At 49.0% G+C, this 20,050-nt stretch overlaps 1 protein-coding gene across 2 annotated transcripts in view; it reads left to right on the plus strand.

Annotated features, from left to right (window-relative positions):
- RAP1A (RAP1A, member of RAS oncogene family) overlaps window positions 1–12,436 on the plus strand; it is a 28,516-nt gene extending 16,080 nt beyond the window's left edge. Inside the window, exons 3-9 of one of the 2 annotated variants that reach the window (XM_088538920.1) lie at window positions 2,451–2,534; window positions 4,337–4,405; window positions 5,321–5,377; window positions 6,531–6,671; window positions 8,252–8,395; window positions 10,872–10,987; window positions 11,937–12,223. In XM_088538920.1, coding sequence (XP_088395046.1) covers window positions 2,478–2,534; window positions 4,337–4,405; window positions 5,321–5,377; window positions 6,531–6,671; window positions 8,252–8,395; window positions 10,872–10,958 — 555 coding nt within the window. In that variant the 5' untranslated portion in view covers window positions 2,451–2,477 and the 3' untranslated portion in view covers window positions 10,959–10,987; window positions 11,937–12,223. Of the gene's footprint in view, window positions 1–2,450; window positions 2,535–4,336; window positions 4,406–5,320; window positions 5,378–6,530; window positions 6,672–8,251; window positions 8,396–10,871; window positions 10,988–11,936 lie in introns of both variants that reach the window. The other variant, XM_010216828.2, reaches the window with a different exon arrangement.
- The last annotated feature ends 7,614 nt before the right edge of the window (window positions 12,437–20,050 follow it).

The raw sequence follows: 20,050 nt of genomic DNA on the forward strand, positions 1-20,050 counted from the left end.
CTTAGTCTTGCTCTGGTCCTAAAATCCCCTGTTTCAGTGCCTGTGTTCCAGTGTTTTTGCAGATTGAAGGAGGTGGGTTACAAGTGCGTGCTACTTTTTGACACTGTTGCATAAATAAGTTTTAGGCAGAGAAAATCCTGAGATGTCAAATGTTTCTCGTGGCGGGCTCAAAGATTGATCTGCTCGTTGTTACGGATGAAATCCAGACCCCAGCATATTCTTTTCTCATATGGAACAATTTCATATTGCCTCAAAATATTTGTGCTTAACTCCAGCGGGCTACTCCACTGCACGGAGTGCTGGATGGAGATGAATGGTGCTGTGTCTAACCGTATTTAGGTGGGCATAAATAGTTTGCCAAATGTAAGTTGGCGAGGATGCTGCATAGTAATTTCCTGAGCGCTCTATTCATGCTGTATAAACAAGTAGTATTAACGCCCTTGTGAAAGAGCTACAAGGTAATTAAGGCATGTGAGCTTTACAGCAATAAGGCTCATGCGTTTCAGGATCTTGGTTTCCTGTTGCACCTGAAAAAAATAATCAGATACTGTAGAAAAGAAATGAGAAGTTAGTCCTGTGCTGCTCTCAGCTGAAACTTTCCCACAAGTATTTTTGCTATAAATAAGAAGTGAAAGAGTTCACGGCTAAATTTAACCCTTAGCTTGGCTAGTTTGGGGGCTTTCTTGGCAGGAAGAGACCGTGGAGCCATGGGGAGATGAAGAAAGACTGGATCAGCGAAACTGCATTTATACTTAAAATAAACAAGTGGCTCTTCGGTTCCTAAGACTTACGAGTATCACCAAGGGCAGCGGAGAACTGATTGGAACTCCCCTTCCTTCCCGCCCAAACGCACGAGTTCTGGAAAAGGGAAGTGCAGATTGCTTCCTGGGGAAGCAGAAGACCTTGCAGGTGCCAGAATTCTAACCGAAATGTTGTCAGCTTCCTACAGAGCATACATGTTGCTTGGCGTATTTTTAGATATTGGGAGTTACCACACTGGAAAATCCCTTTCAGGCTGCCTTAGTTTCTCGGTTTCTGTGAAGTTGAGTGGCTGCAGCTCTCAAACGTCAAGGGCTGAAGAAAAGCAGCTTCCAGGTGCTTCGAACCGTGGGCTGCTGCTCGCTTTAGCTCTGTGCTCCCTCCCTCTAACGCCTGGGTGAGGAAGAACAGCCTGGCTGCAGGCCTGGAGATGCCCCATTCGGGCAGGTGAGCTCTGTTGTGATCCGGGCTTTTAAAAATTGCCTCCAAACCCAAGAGGTGGGTTAAACTGACCACAGAATTTGTGTATTTCTTTAACTGCACTGCTTTAACCTGTACTTGGGGCACAGTTGTAAAGAGGAGGCACTAAAGTGCAGCGCTTGGTCCGTGTTCCTTGCAAGCTGGCTCTAACTGAAGTCAGCAGGGTGATCCGTTCTCATAGCAAATACGGGAATTTCAAACGACATTTTCATTTTGGAAGAGTCTTCCAATCGCAACTGTCCAGCTTGCAAATCTGCTGGCACGGCTGGTTCGCAGCGTCTGCGAAGCGAAACCGGCGCTCGTGTTCCCGAATCCTTACTTGGGAAGAAAAGGCGCTCGGAGCAGGACGGATAACTGGCTGCTGATGTCATTGTTTGCCCCGACGCCGCGATAGGGACGATGGGGACGGAGCCCGGGCCCGCTCCTATGTAAACAGAGCGTAAAGTGTTTATCGCCCGCCTTGTCATTCGCCTTATTTGTCGGGGAATCTCGAAGAGAATGAGAAATTTTCTGGTGCTGCCTAGTGAGTTCAGGGAGTGGAAAGATTTCCTTAAAAAGGCACAGGCTTTGCTGGGAAGAGCAGAGAGGTTTCTGCCTTGGCAGCTGCGAGTTGGGCCTGACCTTTTCCAGAGAGCAAATACTGACCTAAAACACTCCCCGTCGGGGTGGCGGGAGAGGCAAACCCTCCCCGTGCAGTTCACTGGGGGTTTTGGTGTCGTGCTGCAGTTTTGGCTGTGCGGGGCGGGCGTGCGGAGGTGCCGTCGGGCAGGACCCCTGCCCCGCGCTGCGTCCGCGCAGGGGCTGGAGGACCCGAGCGCCGGCGTCTTCGCACTGCGGACAAAGGGAATTTTGAACTGGCTTGAATGGCTTATACCACATTAAAAGGAAACATTGATTTATCCAGGTCACTATAAGAATATTAGATCCTGTATAGGAATTAAACGTAGTTTGCACATTTGAGTACTTGAATGTGTTAGCAGGAGAAAAAAATCTTTAGTTTGAAGGTTATTTTTGGAATTTAGAATAAACTGGAGCTATTGGAATAGTGCATCTGCATTTGAGTGCTGAGGTTGTAAATAAATTGTAGCTATTACTAAAGAGACTTTTGCTCTCACACGTATTTAAAGAACTAGAGCGTCGTTATCTTCAGGAGATGGTGCCATAAACCTGTGGGTGCCCTTTTAACTCTGGGCTTTTCTTCTTGCTTTCAGATTGTTGGTATTTAAACAGACCACACCATGCGTGAGTACAAGCTAGTGGTCCTTGGTTCAGGAGGTGTTGGCAAGTCTGCTTTGGTGAGTTTGTTTGCAAGTCTGCAACCCATTCATATAAATATACATGCATACACAGAGCTCAAAGTTGACCCATCTTCACACAGGTATTGCTCATTGAATATATTAAGGTATTTTTCACTTTCAAAAATGCAGCATGGCTTGCAGTAGCTACCCTCGTGCTGCTGAAATATTTGTGAATTGCAGTGTCATGTTTTTGGAGAAACTGCTTTCTCGTGGACTGAACCTGGCTGACTAGCCTGGCTTCAAAGCACAGTGGCAAACAAGTCACTTGCAGGGTCTGCAGTGCAGAGGGTAAAGCAGACCCACCCTTGTGCTCCTGAAGTGCTTGGGGTGTTGCTTGCAAGAGGCTGCACAGCTGATAGGAAAGTGCTGTACGAGTTTTCGACACCTGTTTATCAAGTATCAGCCAAGCAGCTTCCTGCTGCAAGAAAGGTGAAGAGCTGCTCAAGTGTGAAGTTATCCACAACGAGGACGTGCACCCTGTCACCCTGTCACCCTGTCCCTGCCGCAGGGGACGGCAGGAGCCACCAGCCATTCGCACCCCGGTGCTGCTGCCTTCTGCCCTTCTCGCTCCCCTGGCATGGGCTGCTCTGGACCTCTCAGATGAGTTGCCTGCGGAGCTGGCCGAATAGACAAAGAGATTGTACAGTTATATATCAAATTTGGTGTGTTCTTTCAGGGAAGCCATCCTGACCTTTACAAGATATAGGCATAATTTTTGATATACCCTATTCTGACATTGAGGTTTCTCATTTTTGATGTAAAATCTTAGACAGAATCTATCACTAATGTTTTTAGAAACTGAAATACGAATGCTTTTAGAAAATATATTCCATAGATATTTTTTCAAAATTAATTCTCAAAACGCTTTGCAGATTGTTTTTCTTCATCCTGTATTCTGTGTATTCTATTTGTCCTCACCTCTAAAGCTACAGACTGGACAAATGCAGTCCTTGGCTTTTATTTTTATGTATATATTTATATATATGTACACACATACAGATACATACACACAGTGCTGGTGGGATCATTGTAAAAAATCTGATAAGCAAAACTGGAGGTCTTTCTGACTGCATAGACTGCATTCAGTAACTGAATATTGTAATTCATATGCAGTGGTGATCTTATGTGTTCATAACAGGACAGAGCCTCAATTAGGAGGTGAGAAGAATATTTAGCTATCAAGTTGACTATTTACTTATTTCCAAGCAGTAAATGCAAGATGGGATTTAAAATGTTATGGTGGTCACTTTAAATGTATTCTTTGCACTGTGTAAACCAAAATGCCCAACAGAGAGGCTGGTGTTCCTTTCCAGCTCTGTTTGCAGCAGGAGCTTGGGTTCCAGTGTGGTTTGTGACACTGCGAATCCTGCCGTTGTGCCCGGGTGGCACTGCCTGTGCCTCGTGCCAAGGAGAAGGCACCTTGTATAGGGAGCTTCCCTGTAACCGCTTCCTCTGCAGCGGGATCTTCCCCAGCTGTGATGGGAGTCAAAATCTTCTGTGGAGTCAATGGGTATTACCAGGAGTATCCAGTTGGGCATCGTCTTGTGATTTCATAGAAGAGAGAAAAAGAATTGAGAACCCCCTAGGTGTTTTTTATTCTTTCCTTCCTTTGAGGATATTATCCTTTTGAAAAACCAAGCAAGCAAAAAACTTTGCTCTGTGTATGTCTTATTGACACCCTTATTGACTGTTAATGGTTGGTGATGAATAATTTTTGTGCTGCTACTCTTTTTATAAAGTGCTTTTGCTAAATATTACTGGTCATGTTAAGTTCACTTTTTTTTTTTTCCCTTTCCTAGACTGTACAGTTTGTTCAGGGAATTTTTGTTGAAAAATATGACCCAACAATAGAAGATTCATACAGAAAGGTAAAATAAGGCTTTCTTTCAAGTCTCATACTTCAAAACATAAATACATCAGCATTTAGCATATGTTTGATATCTGTGGAAGTTGTTATAAGGGATATATATATACCATTCATCACTGTAGATTTTATTACTGTATCATCATAATTGCTTTCTATTGTTTTCTTTTAGAAACGTTTTTCACCATTTAGTTTATGTGCCTTCAAACCAAGCAGAACACATTTAAAAATCTTCACAGCCTTTTGGGTGCAGGCCTGTAATTGCCGAGCAAAAGTCCTTGTCAGAATCCTTGACGCTGGGCTGTTACGTAATTCTATCACAGAGCTGCATTCTTCACTCAAATTGATGTCAAGTAACCCATTGTTTTGCAGATTAGCATAATTGTCGCCATAATTAAAGGCACAAAAGACACAAAACAAAAAACTCGTGTTATTTGTGCCTGCAATAATTACATGTAAATGCTGTTAAAGAGTTCTGGAGTTAAATTTATTTGCCTTTTCTGGTATTACTCCTATTTGATCACCAGCATTTCTTAGTTGATAAAAGCTTACAAAGCCTTAGCTATAAGAATCATCAATTTCTTTTTCTCCTTCCCTTCACTCCACAAGCAAATAGAAAGTGAAGTCCTTTGGTTTGGGAGGCTGAGTTTTATCTCACTTAAGTTGAAATGCTTACAATGAGCTACTTGGGCTTTTACAACAGGTAGAGCCCTGGACCACAAGTGGAATGACCCAGGGGTCTAGCTTGGGGGGCAGTTTACCCACCTGCAAAGGGGAAGGAAAAGGGGTTGGGAAAGGGCAGGTGCTTTCCAGCTGTTTGCCTTAAACGTCTGAACTGAGATACCTCTTGTCTAACTCTATATTTCTTTTTTTTTTTTTTTTTTCATTTTAACTGTGTTTCTCCTCTCTCTTTCCCCAGCAAGTGGAAGTAGACTGCCAACAGTGTATGCTTGAAATCCTCGATACAGCAGGGACAGTAAGTGCAACTTTTTCCTCTAACAGGTACAGAGTTTCCCCATTAAGAATGAGGTGAGATGTGAAGAATAGAACTTATTATCCTAATCCTTTCCAAAAAGAACCAGTTGATCAGTTGGATGGAAAGGCAGAAAAGAGAGTAAGGACTTAGCAATAAGATAGTATCGTTCTGTAGCTAATTGCGGGCAGTTTGAAGTGCTGAATCAGTTCGGCTGCTTCTCTTAAAGTCTTTAAGAGTGCTGTTTTAGCCTCTTCTACGTCTTCATTCAGTAAGTAGGTCACTTCACTTGAGGGCTTTTCTCCAAACAGGCCTGAAGAGAGCAGTTTCCTCTTCCTGTGGGGAGAAAAAGGAGTATGTCCAGAGCTCAAGGTGCTTCTAGGCCATGTTTAAGTACTGCCTCTCAGCTTGTCACATTAGTCTGTGTGCAGAGGAATTCATCAATAAAAACTCTGTCCTTTTCAAGGAATCATCTGCTTGTTTTCTAATCCTCATCTCCTGCTCAGGGGATCTCTTCCTGATGCTGCTTGTCCTGCCTTGAGGAGGCTCCTGTCATCCTGCCTTCCTCATACAGCAAAAGGCCTTGAAACTTCCCTTGACATTCCAGTGTCAATTTACTAGCCTGCAAAATCCTATTCACTCAATAAGTAGACCTTGTAATAAGAGAGTGAACATCACAGGGAGAGTATGTTCTTCCTAAAATACAATTAGTTTGATTTGGAAAGCTTTGGACTTCTTTGACAATAATATGAGGACACAGAAACGGGATGCGTAATACAGAGTTTCTGTGAGAGGTTCCTTTCGTTGGCTTGGACAAAAGACAGCAATCTAGTACAGATCTTACAGGCTGCTCTTGCAGTGCTGTCCTCCTTATTGCATTGAATCTTGAAGCTGTTTTCATGCTATAGATAACTACTGTATAAATACATATGTTGGAGTGGTCTGGCGCCGCCTTCCCACACAGCGGGGTTGTGCTTGCAATGAGCCGTGAGGATGTGACACCAAGGCCTTCCTCAGGGTACTATTAGAGGAGAAACCGAGTTTAGAGTCCCTGCTACCTGGGGAATTCATATTTAACCTTGTGTCAGACAGTAAACGAAAGAACACTACAAAATGTCAAATGGCTAACTGGCTGTTTTTAAATATCTGATTACAGGAGCAGTTTACAGCAATGAGGGATCTCTATATGAAGAATGGGCAAGGGTTTGCACTAGTATATTCTATTACAGCACAGTCCACATTTAATGACTTACAGGACCTGCGGGAACAGATTTTACGGGTTAAGGACACTGAAGATGTAAGTAAAATACTTTGTGAAAGTGGTTACAGTGTTTTTGTAACTAAACAGAGGCACCTGGATGTGAGCAATTTTTTTTCCCTAGGGATGCTTTCAGCTTCGTTTCATTCACTGTGCAAGTGGGAGCTGTCCCTGAGGACTGGGAGGGCAGGGCTCTCTTAGCTTGCCTTTGCTCCAGCTGCGACAGCAGCAGTGGGAGTGCTGGACCTTTTAACAGTTTGTTAAACAGCCCCTGGCCTTCCTGGTGAGGTAGAGTCCCCTCGTATAGCTGTGCTGGTTTGGTTTGCAGAGCTGCTTGAATACAGCAGAGCTCACAAATGGCCTCCACCAACTGTGAGAGTCTCAGGGGCCTGTCGGATGGAGCGTAGGTGCTCGGCCTCATTGCTGAGCAGAAAGGAAACCCCCTGAAGAGACTTCATTCTCTTTTAAGTTTTAAGAAATATATTCAAGAGGTTGCCCTAGGCAGTGGGAAAAAGATCCATTATCTTTTTCCCCTGACACCTTAGAAGTAGCTGCCTCCTTTGAAGCTGGTTGCTTTCTGGTGGTAGCAGGCACTCATGGTTCAGGTAGTGGAGCCTCATTCATCTCCCCTTATCTTACAAATTTTTTGCAGTTAGGAGTGGCGATGGTCAATAAACAGGGCTAGGACACACATTTAGACCAAATCACAGGTGAAGTATGTACATGGAATTCAAACAGCTGTTCAGGCAATGCAGCTTGAACAGCACAGCCTGTTTGATGTGTTCCAAACTGAGGGGAGGCTCCTGCAGTTTATCCTTTCTCTTGATCTTCCTCGCTGTTCAGCCTTGATTACCTTGTGGTTTAAGGTTCTGGTACCCTCCTTGGTTTAACAGGCTGAACTTCTATTTATGTAAAACTGTTTTTCATTTATGTGGGGATTATGTTTGCCTAAATCCCTGGTTACGTGATTCTTTTATTAGCCTCTAGGTCAAAGCCCTGCGCTGCTCACTCAGCTGTGCTGCTTGCAAGGGAATTTGTGCTGTAAGCTGGGCAGGCTCATTGGGCAGTGGAGACTGTTACTTTAGTTTTTACTTTGGTTCTTTGATTTAGTTATTAAAATGTTTTTATTAATTTTTGTGGTAATGGGATATTACTTGTTGAATCCAAGTATGGGAACCTTTTGAACCTTTAAGCTGTGCTTTGCTAGCTAGAAAAATGCACACAGGTGTCAAAAGGGCCAAAACACAGGGTATCTCTAGGCACAGGCTGCCTGAAATAAGTTAATTTGGCAGGTAATTTAGCCTCATGTCACATGAAAGACTTCAAATGCATTTCAGTGCTAAGCTGTGGGATTTTCAGTAGAACAGTGTTAGGTGTAAATACCAGAAGGTAAATATTTCTTAAGATTTTGCTGAAATATTACTGTTTGGTTCTATGGCTGTCCTCCATATGTTTAGCTGTTCCTGAGCCAGAGTGGCTACAGGATGGATTCTGGTCAGCCCTGTAGAAAATACCAGGCATGTGGAAGAAACAGTCTTTGTGAACTATAGAATTGCTCGAGTGGTCCGTGCTATATATTGAGTTTTGCTAATACCTCTTGTTCTTTCTCGCCTCTGCAGGTTCCAATGATTTTGGTTGGCAATAAATGTGACCTGGAAGAAGAACGTGTAGTCGGCAAAGAACAGGGTCAAAACTTAGCAAGACAGTGGTGTAACTGTGCCTTTCTAGAATCATCTGCAAAGTCTAAAATCAATGTTAATGAGGTAACTGCCAGCTGTTCTCTTGTCTTTGCTGCTCCTGAAGATTCAGGGTTGTTCTGGTGGCTCAGCCTAAGGAAGTCTTGGGATGCAGTGTATTTAGAGGCTGTTTATTTGTTGTAAGGAAATCTGCTCCTTTTGTAGGTAAAGGGTGGGTGACTTCTCCTTTGTACAGCCTGTGTCAGAGGGCATAAATAGCGGAAGGTCCCGAGTAAGTGCAATTCCCTGGATGACTCTTACCTTAGATAGAAAGGATTACTTTTCAGCTAAAGTTTAAGATAACTCCTGCTATTCAGAACGTGGGTTGTGCCCCATTGTATTACTTGTCCTGTTGCACGCTGTTGGCTGTTGTGTTTGAAAGTGTTTGCTTTTCACATTCCTGCTACATCTGGCTGCTCAAACAGACATCCCAGCACAGTTCTTCTCTGGTAAGCTGCTGATTTACTGACACTGAGTCCAAACATACACCTGTGTAGGCAGTGCCTGTGTTGAGCTGAGAAGCACCCTTGCCAATAGGTGCCTTTTCCTGCACCCTACAGCAGTGCAGCTCTGCTGATGGAGCTCTGCATGGCACCAAGCCCTTAGTCCACATGGGAATTCTCTGGCTGTGACAGAGGCCAGTTTTTCAGTCCCAAGCACTCAGGTGGCTCCATTGAGCAGGGCTGGGTGGTTGCCCAGAGATAACTGAGTCCGTTTAGGAGATGTGGGTGATAAGGAGCAGCACTGGGGTTTTGGACTGGACCCACAGTGAGTCTGGCAGCTCCTGGGAAGTGCCCAGCGCTGCATCCGTCGGGTTGAACGGGAAGCGACCCGGAGCTGCGGGAGCTGCAGCTCCCGTGCTGGGCATTAGCCTAGCTGCATGCACACTGATCTGACCTGGCAAACACGGCTCGCTGGGCCAGGCTCAGGCTGCACAGAATAACTCCTTGGCCTTTTATCTGTGCTTGACCAAAATTGTGTCAGCAAAGAAGCCAGTGGCTAAGGTGCTGAGCAGATCGCCCCGTGTTACCGAAAGAAATTTGCTCCGTTTGCACAGTTTGTGGTAAAGACTGATCTTGTCAGCCAGAGGTGCCTTGAAATTCCCCAGAGATGCCCTGGAAAAGGGAGACCCGCTAGCGGGCAGAGCGGTGAGCTGGCCTGGGACAGACACAACGGGGTTCTGCCACGTGGGAACGCTGTTCCTGCGCCTTCCCCTGGGATGGGAACTGCCTCCAGGGAGAGGCATCGTGCACAACAAAATGCTTATCTGGAAGGTTTTCATGATCTTCGTGTTTTTACCAAACACGTGCCGAGTTCCTGCATCGCCAAGGCCAGTCACCAGGGCCTGTGCTCAGCTGTGACTGTTCCATTGTCCCCTTGTCACAAAATTGCGTGTTTTAATTTTAAGGCCTCTGCTACGCGAGGTACCCTGGCTTCCAAGGCACCTGGTAGCTAAGGCACAAAGGCTGTTTTGCCACAGATCCTGCACTTTTGTAAATTGGAGATACCACCAGAATGGCTTTCTTTACACTGTCTGCTTATGAAAATCAAAGAGAAGGAACAAACCATAAACCAAAAAATGTATTAATTGAAATAACTGAGCTATGTACTAGTTCTTTCATGTGATACCTGGAAAAAATCCTTATTTTTCAGTTGCAATTTGGTATAGTTCATTTAATTACAACTTCCTTGATATCAACAAGAATCTGTGAGCCAGCAGCCACTCCAGGAAGGAGGAAAGTAAACAAGGAATGGAGGGTGGGGCTCTTGGAAAGTTACAATTTTCTCCTCAGTACCATGAAATAGCTCCATTTTTGCAACGCTTTTCTTCTGAATGAGCTGAGTGTTGCTGGGAAAACAACTCATAGCGAAAGTATTCGCAAGAAATTCATCTCTGAAGCCATTGAGGCCCTTGCAATCATGCCCTTCTAGAACTATCGGAGTCCAGGGTAGATGTATTGCTTTTCCTGGCCAGATGTATTAATAAAAATCAAAAGATTGGATCAAGCAGAAAGGTGGAGCAGGTTGTTAACAGCTCCAGACCGTGTGGCACACAGGAAAGGCAGCAGAGCCGTGTCTAAACACTGGGCAAACTGCTGCTGGCAGCCCAGGGAGCCCCTGTGGAATGATCCCCCTTACGGATATTAGGCCAGTCTGGAAAAATCCATGTTGTCCTTTCCCAGCTTTCTTCCAAAGCAAAGGGCTTGCTGCGTTTCCCTCCATGCCCTGCTGGAGGTTTTGCTGTGTGTAACCCGAAAGGGGAACGCAGACTGCGGGATCAGGGACGAGCAGAGAGGAGTTTGCAGCTTTATTTTCTGCATGCTCAAGTGAGCCCTGTGCTCTCCTGTCTTACAAGCAGCTGTTGGAGGAGTATGTTTAGGTCAATACTGTCAGTTCGACTGAACTTAGTAACTGCAGGCACCAGGAGAGAACCAGCTTGCCAGCCTGCCTGATTTTGGACACCTCCATGGTTGGATTTTCAGTTTGCATTTTTTGTTTCCAGATCTTTTATGACTTGGTCAGACAGATAAATAGAAAAACACCAGTGGAAAAGAAGAAGCCTAAAAAGAAATCATGTCTGCTGCTTTAGACTCCCATCGCGCAGCAGCTCTGAGCCAGGTAAGAGGTGCCCAGGTTTGTGAATCTAGAGTGATGGGCATCCTGTTCCTCTTCCCTCCGTCGGCTCCCGTACAAGGTTCCTCCCTGCTCTGTTGCCTTTGGATGTGTCTGGAAGGCAGTTCCTCTGGCCGACCTGGCACAGAACAGCTCGTTTTGCTCATTCCCATTTGCCTGGGTTTCTCCAGCAACAGCAGGTCACGGAGGGATGTGGCAGCCAAACAAATGGGAACGGGTGTCCTGCCCTCGGCGGGATCCCCCTCCGTCTCGTGACACGCCGTGTGCGCAGCCGGGCCCCAGTTTGACTTCCTTTTTCTCCTCTGAATTCCAGTAGCCTTTGTGCAACGTGGGGTAGTTGCAGCTGCTGGCTGAGGCCGAGGTGACCTGGGGACAATGGTGATTTTCTGTGGGTGGGACATGGACTTCAGTGGCAGAGAATTGAAAAGCTGCCCACCAAAAAAAAAGGAAGAAAACCAAGGTTGGAAACCTGCTATAAATAATCTTCCTGTGTATCCTGGCAGGGTGCACTGTGTGCTCACAGCTGTTGTAACGCACTCCTGAAGGAAGACATTGCTGCAACTTCAGGTTCCCAGGTTTTCTCGGGAATACAGCGCAGGCCGGAGCCGTTGGGGTGGTCACACCAGGTGCCCCTGGAATAAGGGCCATAGCCCCGTGGCACAAACGTAGAACAGGAATTTGGAGAACTGTAACTCAGTGGTTCTCTGCCCTTCTCCCTCCCCAAGGCTCGTGGCCTAGACGGGCCCTTGCTGAGGCTGGGGGCAGGACACATGGAGTCAGTTGTAACCTGCCGACTCCTATTTTCTGTGCTTTATAGATTAATGAGTCTCTCAGCTGTCCCTTGCTATTTCTTACATTCATGATAAAACAAGAATTTGTTTCGGAATGAGTTTATTGTCTCCAAAGTGATTTTTTTTTTCTTTTTGTACCTCAGAATTCAAAGGACAGTAGGAACAAATCATAATAATGAAGTAAGATAACCTTTTCCTGCTGAAATGCTGCATGTTTTTACAAGCATGTTTGTGGGCAGTTATTTGGGGAAACGTTCAGACCTTCTTTCAGATTCGTTTGTCTCAAGAGCATGAGAAATATTTCCCTCATCATCTCCTTTTCCTTTTTCTAGATCGCAGGAATGAAGAACTGTTGCCTAAATGGAAAGTGCCAGCATTCCAGATTTCAAAACCTTACAGAAATTAACAACATATCTGAGGAAGCTTCTCCTGTTTTTATATACTCTGAGAAGAATTTAGATCTTAAAATGGTTTGCACATGGTCCCTGGAAAAAGAAATTGCTCTGTGTATATCTCTTGGAAATTTAAGACAATAGTATTTCTCCTTTGCAATAGCGATTAACAGATGTGAAAATAAATATAATTGACTCTAGTGTATGATTATACAAAGGAGCATGGATGCATTTCAAATGTTAGATATTGCTACTATAATTAAAATTTCATATTGACCTTTTTATCATAATTTCTCCCCATCAAGCACTAAAAATGTTCCACCATTATATTTTATATCTATAACTGCATAGATATATATTATCTGAGATTTCCCTTTGAACTCACTGCAACAAATAACTTTGAGTCATTGACTTCATTTTATATTTAAAAGTTATGGAATATCATTATTTCATTCTGCCATTATATTCTAATTAAAAATGTTTGTGCATAATGCTTTGGAAAAATGGGTCTTTTATAGGAAAAAAAATGGGGTAACTGATTTCTATGGCTTTAAAAGCAGAAATATATAATATACTAAACCAACTCTAATATTGCTTTTTGTGTTTTACTGTCACAGATTAAATTACAGCTTTTATGAATGATTAAATTTTAGTACATTTTCATTTTGTTTCTGTGTTTTTGTTATGGTTTCCAGGCTTTGTTTTTATGAATGTTTTGTGAATTCCTTTCCATTCTGGTAGATATTGATAGGTTTTGGAATAACAAATACCAACAACGGGTCATTATACCAGTGAGATGTCTTCACATACCCTCCTTATTGGGTGTGATGATCGTACTGCACACACAAGTACAGAAGGATACTCTTAGTTTGGTACATTTTTTGAATGTTGGAACATTGTGTCCTGTTGAAAATATTTCCTCTCTTATGTGTACAAAATGGTTTTAATGCAGTATCAAGGTTGGACTTGTGCTCTGCTCTTCAGTTTCTCGCAGTTGCACACGTCAGGGGCAGAGCCCTTGTTTTACCAATGCTGTTCTGCAGGGCACAAGTGCAGGAGCGAGACGTTACCACCAGCATCTCAAAATGAAACTGGATTTGAGAGTTGGCTCTGAGTAAATAGTTTCCCCAAAGCAAACAGCTGCTTTGCACCTGACTGGTATTACCTGATTTACACAGTGAGCCTACAGGGTTTTCTCTTCATTCTGGGTGTTACCCCATTTCCTACCCCCTTCTTCCCTCCCAGCCTTTTCTTTTTGCTTTTAATTCCTAGAGTTAAGAGCAGGATGTGAAGAGGCTCCTGCGAAGCCACCGCCGCCCTGGGGACCTGCTGGGCCCAAACTGCAGCTTCGTTTGGGCAGTGCTGAGGTGGCACCAGGGCTGCCGAGCTGGCTCCTGCTTCGCTTCAGAGCAAGTGAGAAGAACTGTATCTTCACAGTGGAGAAGACCCCGCATGGACTTTGTCCTGAATGCCCTGGATCCCTTCTATAGTTTTATTGGAAACCAGGTGTGAGATTTCTATTTGTTTTTCCAAAGTTGTGTTACTGATGCAGCTGTTGCATTATAACAGATCCCAGTTTCTAAATGCAGCCCAGAGGAGACTGGATGAAAATATCCGGCAATGTGAGAACATCTGCCTGCTTACACGTTAGCAGGACAACTGCTAATTGCTTAGCTGGTTGCCTTCAACCTGTGTGGTGCCTCCTTCCTCAGGAGGAGCAGAATGGTGTTTGCAGGTTCCTTATCTTTACTAAATGTAAAATATTTTAGTAATAAAGTGATTTTAATGATTATTACTAGATGTCTCTTCTATGAAAGTAGAAGCCTAATCCCAGGTTGATGGCGCGAGCCCCTTCCCGAGGAAGGGCTCGGAGCTGGAGGGGACGGAGCTGGCGCTGGGCTGCGCGGTGGGGAACGGCCCTGGCGCGGCGGTTCCGTAGTGATTAACGGGCAGCTCAATCCTGGCTTGCCACGAGGTGGTGGTGTCTGCAAACAGCAGCGAACGAGGCGGCTGTGGAGGAAGAGCTCTGATTACTGCAGCCGTGCAGGAACAGCAGCGCGTTGCAGCGAGGGCTGCGCTGGGGCCGCAGCCGCTGCGGGGCAGAGGCCCTGGGAAGGTGCACGGTTTGGTGAAGATGCCCTGGTAGGTGGCCTGGCTGCTCTCGCTTTGTGTTGCACAATGAATCTGCCTTCTCAATCGGTAATATTTCTGTATTTAATGGATTTTAGCACAATAGCCCAAATTCTGCCCTTAGATATACTCCAGCAGATGCTACTTAGTCTTATTTCCAAGGACACTCATCCCCAAGCATGTGATGTTTAACGTTTCACTGGCTGCAATATGGGTTTACTCGAGAATGTCCTGAAGAGAGGTTAAAGTACAAATCTCCCGGAAGGGGAGTTGCAGGCTGCTGCCTCGACCCGCATCCAAGCGAATAAAGCAACATTTTGCTGCTAGGAAAGGAGCACATTGGAAATTTCAATTAAGCCACACAGGCCCCAGAGTCATGGGGGATGTGATTCCACCCATTTGAGTGAGTTATGCACAAATTCAGCCTACGTGATTCACTGCTGTCTCTGCAAATGCGCTGTTCTTTAAACTTCATCAGCCCAGACTTATCAGTTCATTTTCTGTGTTATGTAAAGGTTTTGAAACATGTTTTCCCATCTAATGTCAGATCAGATGATAACTGCCTAATCTTGTAAGATCTGCCTTACTAGAGAGTTATAATTGCAAGTTTTGATTTTAATCCAAGCGCACAGCAGCGCCGGGAGCTCTGGAAGGGGCTGTTGGGCTGTCCTGGTGCGCTGGATCTGCTCCCTGGAGCTGCACCGTGGTGCACGGGGGCTTGTGTACAGCCAGAGCACGAGAAAACCAGTGCAAAGCTCGGTTACCTGCTGCAGAACTGACGTGTGTCTTGTTTGTGTTGCCGTAATTTCAGATTTTGGTCCCTATGTTTCAATGCTGCTAGAAATGCAGGCAGGAATCTTCACAGAAAACAATCTCTTACTGATTTTTCTGCTAATTAATTACATCTGATATTTAAGAATGTTTTGTTATTGCCAACAGCTCCTGGGGAGACGCGGAGGGAAGCACTGAAAGGAGGAGGAAGCTCTGGCCGGATCCTGCCCGGAGCAATCGCGGTGCCTCCTGCGTGGATCTCGGTAAGGGATTGCTCTGTTTCTGCTAAGCAGTAAAATCCTCCCCTTCGGAACAGCAGCCCTATTCCAACCGCAGTGTTTTATCCCGCCCTTCAGCGAACCCGTAAAGCTTCATTTTGACGAGGCCGCTGATGCTCCCTGCGTGGGGACACGTTGGGCCCCGCTCCGTCCCGGCCGCCCCGCGCGGCGCTGGCCTCATCCCGGATAAATAACCCAGGGATGGTTCATCCTGCGGCCTCACTGTGCACGGGCTGCTCTAGCTCTTCAGCAGGTTTTGCCATATAAGTAAAAAGCTTTGCAAAATCTTCAGTAAACACTGTGTGAACATTTTAATTGCATGGGCCATGCAAACACATTTGAAGGTTTACTGTTTTCTTGCTAAGATGACAGAATAGTCTGTAGAGAGAAGCATTTCTTGTTTTTCAAAGGGGAAAAAAATCCCAAAGTTTTGACTAGTTTCACACACTAAGTGTTTTTCTTGAGATACAAACTAATTTGTGAACAAAACATCTTCCAGGTAAAAAACAACTTCTATAGTGCCTGAGGGGTGTTTTCAGATTATCTCTTAAGAAACTGGGCTTGTGGGGTCATTCTGCGCGGCAGCTTTTGAACATTAAAACCCAACAGCCCCGTGGGTGCAAATCCTTCTGCATCCCTTCGGACTGGGGCTGCTCCTGCCCCTGGAGCGTCTCCGTGCGGACGGGGAGGACGAAGCTGCCGCAGGGTTTCGCCAGGCCCTGCCCTTCACCTGGGCGCGGAGGTTGCAGGACACACAGGCTGCGTTTTGGGGCCGTCCCTGCGCCCCGGGCGCTCCCGCTGTCCCGGTGCCGCCCGCAGGAACGCGGAGCCCCGGGTGCCCCTCGCCGCGCGGTGCAGCTGGGTGTTCACGGGGCGCTCGCAGCCGGCGGCGCTGCCGAGCCCCGCGGCCGCGGCGTTTGGAGCGGCATCCTGGAACATCTGCGGAAGCAACTGTGCGATCCCACAGGGATTACCGCGCACGGGAGCGCGCTCTGGGAACGGGCGTCCCGGGAACGTCCTGCACACGCAGCTGTGGCCTGGCCCGTGTTCCAGGGAGGCGTGAGGACGCGGAGCCGCGGCGCGGGGCTCGCCGGGAAGCGTCCCATGGAGCATCCCCACGGAGCATCCCTGCAGGCGGCTCTGCCAGCTCCCGGCTGCTCCTTTCTGAATATTTCATGCAGCGCTGCCGGCTCTGCCACGCGTTTCCTGGGCCGCGTGCTCTCCAATGCACTAGTGTGCAAAGACTGCTCCGTTTTGGATGTGGCAGGTGCTTAAATAGACTGCGAGGACTCGAGAAGGAAAAAGCTCAGTGGGAAAGGACTGCTCGGATGAGTTTGGTGCCTGTGGGATTCCCTGGATTGTTAATGTGAATTAGTTACTAGTGAAGGAATGCAGCAGCCAGACACTGTTCCATGCTGGTTTAACGCCGCTCACCTCGCACGTTGCTCTGAGCGGGGCCGGGGCCGCCTCCGTGTCCCCCCATCGGAGCGGGAGCCCTGTCCCCTTGGGGACTCGCTCGTGCTCCCTCCCCGGAGCTCCAGGAAAAACCTCGGCGGGATTTTCCCTGGGGTGGAAGAGGCTGAAGCTGCTTCGCCCTGACCAGCCGCCTCCATGTGCAGCTCTCCAGGCCCCCCAGCTCCGTCCCCAGGTCGGTGCCCCGTGCGGTGCAGGATGCACCGTGCCCGGGGCAGCAGGGCCTTCGCGGCAGCTCCCGGCCAACCCGCAGCAATTCCCTGGGCTGGGAAAGGGCATTTCCCTAGTGCTGGGACGGAGCCCAGGCTTTTCTTCTCCCTAGGCTGCGGAGGAGCTGCCGCTGCGGCAGGGCAGGGAGAGGTGTCCCAAGGAGCCTGTGCCCATCCCTGCATGAGGCGCCGCGCAGAGCAGAGCGGAGTGTCACCGACTGCCCAAAACCAGGAATTGCGGCCCAGCCCTGGAGCCGGAGGGGCCGTCCCGCGGCTGCTCCTGGCGCTGCCCTCCTGGCGCGGAGCCGTTCGTGCAGCCTCGTCACCTCCGCGGTCGTGCGCCCTGTGCAGCCCCCTTCCAGAGTGCCGCAGAGGGCGGGATTCCAGCGTTCGTGGTACTTTCCTTGCGTGGCACCAATGCTACTGTTTTTCACTTCGCTTTTGAAGCAGCAGTGTCAACCTGCTGCATTACTGTGGCTTAAATGCAAAGGAGAAATCACTTGATTTGAAGCAGTGCAGGTTGTTAAATATGACTGCACAGGAGCCCCCGTGGGATAATCCCCTCTGATAAATGATGTTGGAAGTGAGGGAGACCTTGCCCTGGCTCTCCCGCGTGGCAGCCGCGTTAATCCGCGGTGGCAGGACGAGGCAGACGGCGCCGAGCGGAATCGCGGAGCCGCCAAGGGAAGGGGCTCTGACGAGCGGCAGCTCCGTCCTGCGCAGAGCCAACGCGGAGCGTCACGGCCGGATGAATGGAGCCGGAGCATCCTCCCCGACATAATCAGGACAACACAAACCCACGGCTTTCTCTCCTGCAACGTGCGGCTTAATCAAGTGACTCTCAGTGCTGTGCAGCAGCAAGCTGGCACGTCACCCAACTGCGGAGGTGAACAGGGCTGCTTGTTCTCCAGAACCCCTTCCCATACGCACCCCAGCTTCCATGGCAATAACTAAAAGCATCCTTCTTTTTGCATGACTCTATACAGGGAGATATTTCTCCTGTCAGTATATCACATGCCCCAATTGAGCCAGCAATAACACATGCTTTATTGGCCTTGGAGTGAAGTTTTCTCATTTAAGTGTATTGATTCGCTTCTGGCGTAAAAATCCACAGGCCTCTGGTGCAGCATGAGGACCAACAACCCCGTTGCGTGGTGGCCGGGTCGCTCCTCGCCGCTGCCCTGCGGCCTTCCCGCCCTGCCGGAGCCGACCCGGAGCACCCGGCACACGTGGATCAGCCCCCTGCTCGGTGCCAGCCCTGCCAAGGGGGCCAGGAACCTGCAGGTGGGTTGTGTGGCGGCAGGACGGGCTCCGCGGGGCTGGACGGAGGTGCGGGGTCCCCAACACACAGCCCCTCTCACAGAACCCAGGGCCTTGGGCCTCTCCTTCCCTACCAGGGCTGAGGCGGTGATAAGTGCCAGTGTGGGGGCAGAACCAAAGTGGTAATTGAATAAATGTGAGGCAGCAAAGCCCTGGGGTGATGAGTGGGAGCAGCTGGAGATGTGCTCGGTGCCGTGGGAAGGGGAGGGATGGCTCCTTGGCTCCCGCTCCGCCTGCCAGCTGGATGGGGTAGGTGCTCGTGGAGCAGCAGCTCTGGGCGGGCGGTGTTGGATTCCCTGGGAAAGAGGGTGAGGGCAGCCCCGTCCTGGCGCTTCCCAAGGGAATCTGTGCCGGGGTGCACGGCGTGGCCCGGAAGGAGAGGGCTCCTTGCTAGAGAGCTCTGGCTCTGTAACGAGGCCAAGCGAGAAGCTCTGAGCAGACCCCGTCGCTCTCGCCCTGCTCAGCAAGCGCAGGGAGAGGAGGGAGGTGACCGCAACGAGCCGCGTGGCCGCAGGGCCTGTGTCCCCAGCTGGGCTCGTCCCCGCTCACGCTGCGCACGAGCGGCAGCCGCCTCGCGTCATGTTATTAATTAAACATTCCTGCGGGATCGCGGGCATCCCAGGGAAAGCGGGAGCTGACAAAAGGCTGTGGAGGAACCAAACGAGTGCGCACAGGGGATGCCCAGCCCCACTGAGCTGTGGGCACTGGCGTTCACATATATATATATGTGTGTGTGTGTCATATAGGAGAGCTGTGCTTACAGGCACCATTGCCAGCGGCAAGGACACGGAGCAGACACGGAGCGGCTGCTGCTCCAGGGTTTTTGGAGGAAAAACTGCGGGGGGGAGGCCCATCCGCTGCCCTGGAGCCGGCAGCGAGCGGCGCTGGCAGAAAGCGCCGCTATCAAAGCGCCAATTAATCCGCAGCTGCCGCGAGGGGCCGGGCTGGGGAGCGGAGCCGCTTGGAAAGGCTCCCGCGCGGGCGGGCGGCAGCTGGGAGCCGGGAGCGCCGGCTCCTCCGCCCGCGGCAGGGCAGGAATCCCGGGAGCAGCCGCGGAGGCCGCGCAGCTGCGGGGGATGCACAAGTGCTGCGAAGAAACGGCGGTTTGGGAGGGAATTGGTGGTTTTGTCCTGCCCAGAGGTCGCGTTTAGCCCTGTTGAGCCTTCCTGAGCTCACTTGGCCCCTGTGTTTTCCTTTGCTTTGCCCTGCAAAGCTCTATCCTGTTGTCGTAAGCTGTGCAATGGTTTTGCAAATAAGAGCTTTTTAATTAGAGGCACATTTGAGCCTTCTGGAGGCCATCTGGGCTGGAGCCGCACGGGGAGGCCGGGCGCTCGGTGCCGCAGGAGCCCTCGGCACAACCTGCGGGTCCGTCCGCGGCTCCACAGCTTCCCCCGGAGCCTCCCCAGACCCTTTTGGTCTCTATTTTTCCCCAGCACGTTGCCCCGTCCCTCCCTCTTGTTAAAGCACCGCATGCACAAGCGGGTCTCCGTTCCCGTGGTGTCCCCGCCGCGGCGGCGCCGACGGGAGCGGAGGCACCGGGGGGTCCTTGCGCCACGTGCGGCTCCTCCTGGCGGGACGAGGAGCGGGAGCCCCGGAGTCGGCCCCGGCGGCAGCCCCGGCGCTCGGGGACGGATGGTGGGAGCGGGGCAGCCCCCGGCTTGGCGCTGTGCCCCCGTCTCGGGCA

Source organism: Tinamus guttatus, unplaced genomic scaffold, assembly GCF_059628265.1.
Source record: "Tinamus guttatus ecotype Peru unplaced genomic scaffold, ASM5962826v1 Tinamus_guttatus_pri_ptg001272l, whole genome shotgun sequence".
In the NCBI taxonomy this organism is placed as follows: domain Eukaryota; kingdom Metazoa; phylum Chordata; class Aves; order Tinamiformes; family Tinamidae; genus Tinamus; species Tinamus guttatus.